The sequence below is a fragment of the Trachymyrmex cornetzi genome, unplaced genomic scaffold (assembly GCF_001594075.2).
Source record: "Trachymyrmex cornetzi isolate Tcor2-1 unplaced genomic scaffold, Tcor1.1 scaffold276, whole genome shotgun sequence".
Taxonomy (NCBI): Eukaryota; Metazoa; Arthropoda; class Insecta; order Hymenoptera; family Formicidae; genus Trachymyrmex; species Trachymyrmex cornetzi.
This window is the reverse complement of record NW_017297438.1, coordinates 79,911-86,685: the sequence shown is the minus strand read 5'-3', so window position 1 is coordinate 86,685 and position 6,775 is coordinate 79,911. Positions and strand designations below refer to the sequence as shown.

The window sequence follows — 6,775 nt, the reverse complement described above, 5'->3', positions numbered from 1 at the left end:
TATATATATATATAATTTTTTATATAAAGCTATTCTCTAAAACTTTTAGAGTGAATCTTACTCTTAAAAATTAAAAATCTTATAACTACTCTTTTTTAAGACTGACTCAATTTTCACTGTTTAAAGTAAGATTTCAAAGAATTGAAAGAAGATATATAATTGTTAGATTTAGTTACACATTATTATCATAAAAAATTAATTATTAAATTATTACCAGCCAACAGTCACGCGACGACTTATAATAATCATGAAGCGCGCACTTCGAACGTGTCCTAATTTAAAATTCGGGGTGATAAGGGCATTGACAAAACCTTGCCGAATATACACGAAAGTGATCGCTCCAAAAAGATGTAAAGATAGGGACGTACCATTGTGATTCGTCGGTTGCACGTTTATTTTTACACATTCGGTTTTCGTCGTATTCATAGAATCGCTCGACATTTCACATAGAAAGATAATCTTTCAATTACTACTTGATGCACACGTTAGTTTCAAGCAATATATACTGCGAGGTAAACCACGACCGTGAGAGAAAAATAGATCCTTGAACAAATTGCGAGACGATCTGCGCGCGCGCGCGCACTTGTTACCGATCCGTCGCCGTTGTTACGTTTTGCACTTCGTACTCGAAATCACGAGTGCTGTGTTGAGGTTGTCGGATTCGAGACTGGATCTTTGATCGTTTAAAGCGAGTTCGCGGCTGTGCGAAAGGTGATTCAAGGGTGGGAGTAGAACGGAATTTAAAAACAATCTGAAGCAGTTGTCCTTAAACTTAATGCAGTAGATCTTGAAATTTACCTAAAAGAATCTGTCAAGATTGAATGACGTAATTGGAGTCTGCAGCAGGTGTTGAGACAAAGTCCGAATGCAAATAAACCGTGGAAATGAATTCGACCTTAGAACCCAGCGCAAATAAGTTTCAATATGCTAGATATAACATGAGTTACTATCGGAAAACAATAATGTACGAGACCTCTTGTTAGTTCTAAATAATAAAACAAGACTCATCCTGCAATTATAGTTAACCGCCACGTGCAGCAAAATTCTTTGTTATTATGCATCTCAACGATCTCTTATTTATGTCTAACTTATTTTTAGACTATCCTTAAGTAAAGGACAAGACAAAGAGAATTTCTGTGCATTAAACTAGCATGTATACTTGAAAACGAAACCTGAGAAAGAAAGAATAAGAACGAGAATTGTTATCTGTTATACGCCTTAAGACTATAGCCGGTATTCATAGTTCATTCTTATTTCAAGACCATCTTAAATAATGCCTTTCCAGTAAACGGGAATGGCTTGAAATGAATTGAAATGGACTTATAGATTTTCAAAAATACGCATTCACACAAACATTAAAATGAATCCTTTTTAATCCGAATGCATTTTTATAGGAATTGCATGAAGTACATTTCTATCCCGATAAAAAGTTTTTTATGCATGAATATGTATAAATATATATAAACATATATAAATATTCATAAACATGTATAATCATATATATGTTTATGAATATAAAATAATTAAAGTGATAATTTTCGCATTATTCGTTTCAGAAAAAAACAAGTTTGGAAAAATGTAAAAAAATTGCTCGTACATAAAATTATGCATAATTGTATACATAAGTAATTTGTTTACATTTCTTCAAACTTGATTTTTTTCTAAAATAAATAGTATGAAAATTACCCTTTTGATTATTTTTAATATTTTCATATATTACTATTATTATTTCTATTACACTAAAAAGTAATTTTACAAAAGAGGGATGTATGAGTATGTATGGATTTCATACATATATGATAATACATATTTATGAATATTTATGTTTATTATACATATTTATATATATTCATGCATGAACAATTTTTTAACGTGATACATTTCAATCTGAAAATAATATCAGCTTTTTCCGTGCATCATGAATATTTCTCAATTTAAAATTCTGAATAAGAGATACACACACACACACAGTTTTTCAATTCAATCGAATCTAAAAAAATTTTTTAATAAAAATAAATTATTTTTTAATACATTCTAATGCTATTAAAGTAAAATTCCAATCTATTTTAGTCTATTCTCGTTTATTGAGTTAAGATGCTAATACGTTCTATTTATGATCGGTTCATTTTAAATACTTAAGACGATCTTAGATATAAGAATCGACTATGAACATCGGCTTATGTCACCTCAAGCGTAAGATAAAAAAAAAGATAGAGAGGGATTATGAGCAGCATCAAATGTTGGAAGTCGCGACAATCTCACACACGTCAAGTTTGAAAAGGTCAAATAATGTAATAATCGCTTCTGTATCAATATACCTTCTGTATTTTCTCATTGAAGATGCGAGTTACGTCGACTTCAAAGTTCGCGTGCTATATACTCAGGCACTCACGATCAGAGTAGCAGCTTGAGTATGAATGCGTAATGCGATAATGCGTAGTTATTTCCAATACTAGTAATATGCTTTTAATAGAAAGAGGTTCGTTAAATCTATAATAATATACTTTCCCAAGAACTAGATATCGCTTCCTCACAACGTCATTGCAACTCCATTTCAACTTTCGTTACAATTCCCAGAAAAGAGATGTTATATAAAACCAAATACATAGTTGTGACAGGTTACCGTAAAAAGAACAAGGTAACATTTAAAAAATTTAACAAAACTTCTTAGTCTAATTAAAATTCAAAGGAATTACTCACATGATTCGGAAACGTCCAGAACAGCTGTTTGCATATCGATGCGACAGATATCGGACTCTTTCGAGGTATCCATCGGAATGTTCAGTATTGTTTCAGTCTGAAAAGGAAAATATCTGTTACAAATATTAATTTTTCCATGAAAATCAGTTTTATTTTGAAGATTTATTTTAAAAATTTATTTGTGTTTTGTGAAAGAAACGGATCGAGTAAATTGTTTCCCAAGAATTAAAGAAAAAATTGTTTCCCAAGATATATATATATATAATAATTGGCTGATACGTCAGCAATCCATTTAAATCATTTGATGATCATTATATAAGATTTGTATTATAAGCTCACATACGCGGCAGAATACATTACTTTAATCTACTTTATAAAAAACTGCATTCGTAAAACAATTTTTTATACATATTTTAATGATCGAAAAATGCATTTAATATAAATCCTAATTGTCGCAAAACACATGAATGTATTTTAAATGTATCAACATAAACTTGTCGCCGTCATTATGATGTGTAAGCTCTATAATTTTGTATTTCCTTAAGAAAGTAGATCCATAGGAATATACATAATTGCTAATAACTTAATTAGTAGCTAATAACTTAATTACATTTCAACTTTTACATAATTATTGCTTTTTTCTCTCTAATATTAATCCGCGATGTTCGCTTGGCGCGTGCTCTGTCATTTATGGCTAACGATATGGAAAGTGGAAAATCAGGATCTGTGAGACTTCTTATTGCGCGTCATTTCACTTCCTCGTCGAGAGTGCGAGTTACGTGTATGGCTTCGCATACTGGCCTGGATTCCTGTACGTGGATACGAATGTGTAACAATCGCCAGAACGATCAACTTTCGATTTCAGAGAGAATTGTTCAAGCCCCAATTAATGACAGTTTCAACATTTGTGAAATTTCGTGAGATATATAAGTATTATGTGATAATTTCGTGATATATATATATCTGTGAAATTTTGTGACATATATATATATATATATTTCATAATATATTTCGTGATATATAATTATTAGACTGCGGAACTTTATGCAAAATACTTAACTGAATATTTTGCATAAAATGCATATTTTACAATTTTGTAAATTTACAGATGGCAATCTCAATCTTTTTACTTCACCTTTTAATAACTCTTTAACGAACAACGATTGACTGCTAAAATTGTCCGATAGTTAATATTCAGTTAAGTATTTTGCATAAAGTTCCGCAGTCTAATAATTATAGTCTCGTATATGTCAAAACAAAACTTATAGGTATTTAAATGTTCATCGTTTATCACTTGTCATAAATCTTATAAGAACAAAGTCAACATCGTACTTTTATATCAAGTAAATAAAGTTCGCAACTTGTAAAAAAACACATTATATAGGTATATTACAACATTGTTTTTAACGCTGAAATTTAACTCGTTTTACATATATGCAAGTCGATTGCATAATGGCAAAGGTTAACTATATGTTTTATCGCGGAGCATCGACGATAAATGAAATAATCCTGAATTAAATGCAATGATATTGTTATTCCTGATTCTCGTTCGTAAAATAATTTTAAGTTGCCTGACGCTGGAACATAACATATGGATTAAAAATGAAGATATGAATCAGAGCAGGGTTAGGAAGTAATGCGTTACTTGTAACGCCGTTTCCGTTTTCGTTAATTTTTTCAGTAACGATCAGTAGTGTAGTTGAGCCCTGACGGACCCTGGCGACGCCAGGGTACTTTTTTCGGAAGCCAAGCCTGGCAGTGCGACATCACACACACACACACACACACACACACGCACAAGGTTCTTTCTATAATTATTTGAAACTAATTTTTTGTGTTTTTGTGTAATAAGACGGTAAGAAGAAAGAGAAGTATTTACTGAAATCTGAATTGCGACATGATAACATGGTATAGTTAACCAAAGAATCCAATCTTACAAGGTGTCTCAGAAATAATGTACGTGCCACTTTGAGAGCATAGAAAGGGTTAAGAGGCACAAAAAAGTCTTATAACATTTTGAGATATTCGCTGTAGTTTTCAAATAAAAAAATAAAACGTCTACAGCAATGACGTCACGCGACGCGAGTCCCATATGAAAAGAATACATTTTTCTTTTTTTTTACTTGTTGCAGATTGGTGTTTTAAAAATCTGATAAACCTTTGTTCAAAGCACCGCCAGGGTACTTTTATTTTTAGGACTACATCACTGGTAACGATCGTTACTTTTTTCTATCTGTAACGGTATAACGTCGTTACATTTTTGCAATAACAGTAACGAATTTTGCCGTTACTTTTATTGTTATTTCAGTTTCGTATTATTTTCTTATTTTATAATTTATTCTTAATTTTTTTAAAAGTATTTTGTACTTAGTATCTTATACTGTGTTCTAATAGGCACTGCCATTGTTGAAAATATATAATTCACATTACATATATATATACTGTAAATTTTTGGTACGGACAATAAATATTGAAATACACATAATAGTAACCCTGATGGAAACAAATCGTCGAAATCGTAGAAATTTCTATCAATTGACTCATTTCATTATGAATTATACTGAAACGGATCTATTGATAAAGATTTTATCGATTTATTTCCACCAGGGAACATTGATGTTTAAAAACAATATTTAATCTATTATCTGTTTAATCTAAATTCTTATAAAAATGAGTACATTAAAATAATATACATTGATGTTTAAAAACAATATTTAATCTATTATCTGTTTAATCTAAATTCTTATAAAAATGAATACATTAAAATAACAATATTATCTAAGTAAAATAAAGAATTAGTAAAACTGTAGGTAAGTTTAATATAGAGAAAAGCTTGCTCTATATACAAACTAGTTAGTAGAGAATTTCAAGTTTGAATATTTATTTCACATTTAGTATTAAATTAATTATCAGTTAATGTAATTTTAATCTAATTAGTAGAGAATTTCAAGTTTGAATATTTATTTCACATTTAGTATTAAATTAATTATCAGCTAATGTAATTTTAATCTAATAACTTACTTTAGCATTATAAAAAAAAGTAACGAATCGTTACTTTTCAAGTAACGGTAACGATAACGAGTTACTTTTTAAAATTGGTAACGAATGATGGTAATGAGTTACTTTTTTCAAAAATTAACGGTAACTGTAACGGGTTACTTTTTTGAGGTAACGCGCACAACCCTGAATCAGAGTGAGCGAATTAAAAGATGATATTTCTTTCAAGGACTTTTTAGAAGAATTCTATTCCGGTTATGCCACTTGCGATTTCATCGCATTTTCCATAATTCATGACATTCTCGTTCTTTATTTCTTACAACGTCGTAAACCGGTACTCATAGTTCATTTTTGAATTAAGAGCATCTTAAGTAATGCTAATACGGCTCTGTGATTGGCTTATGATATCTTAATGTACTTAAAACGACCTTAAATATAACCCAAATAGCAACGTATCTGTCTCGTTGTTGGCATGTTGCTAAGCATGTATTGTTAAGTATGTGTTGCTACCAGAATTGCGGCACTGAATCCTCATTTGTTGATAACTTGATGCCTTCACGATCTGATAATATTAAATAACAACTTGCCAGCAATTTGCCGACAACTTTAAACTCGTCATCATCAAAATTCGTACTATGGCCATCAAGTTGCCACAATAATATGCAGCATCATACAACGCTGTCGTATTGCCGACAACACACATTGATGCAGTTATCTTGTTGTTAAACTGCTAGCAATACATATACACATTGTTGTCTGCATGTTGCTACAACGTCGGTATACTCGAAATCATTGAAGACAAATCTACAGTAACACTGAGAGAAAGGATTTTGTTAATTTAGCAAGCCACCAGTACCTTTAACCGGTGATCGGTAAATATGTAACAACAAAAATTATGTTGTTGTGATTGCTGTTAGTCTGCTATACCAACCAATTATTAGTAACAGAAACAAACTATATAGAATCTAACCTATCTTTTGGATAGACTTTAGCTCGTTTACATAGAATTCGTAGATGATCGTGGAGTCTTAAGTTGTAGGAAACCGACCAAGCACAGTCAAATATAGGGAGAATACTT

At 30.8% G+C, this 6,775-nt stretch overlaps 1 protein-coding gene across 5 annotated transcripts in view; it reads right to left on the bottom strand.

Annotated features, from left to right (window-relative positions):
• Aldh-III (Aldehyde dehydrogenase type III) overlaps nt 1-6,775 on the bottom strand; it is a 21,356-nt gene that overhangs the window by 12,696 nt on the left and 1,885 nt on the right. For 4 of the 5 annotated variants that reach the window (XM_018508890.1, XM_018508886.1, XM_018508885.1 and 1 more), the window contains exon 2: nt 2,701-2,797. In XM_018508890.1, the coding sequence (XP_018364392.1) occupies nt 2,701-2,797 (97 nt within the window). Of the gene's footprint in view, nt 1-368; nt 607-2,700; nt 2,798-6,775 lie in introns of those variants that run through there. The other variant, XM_018508887.1, reaches the window with a different exon arrangement.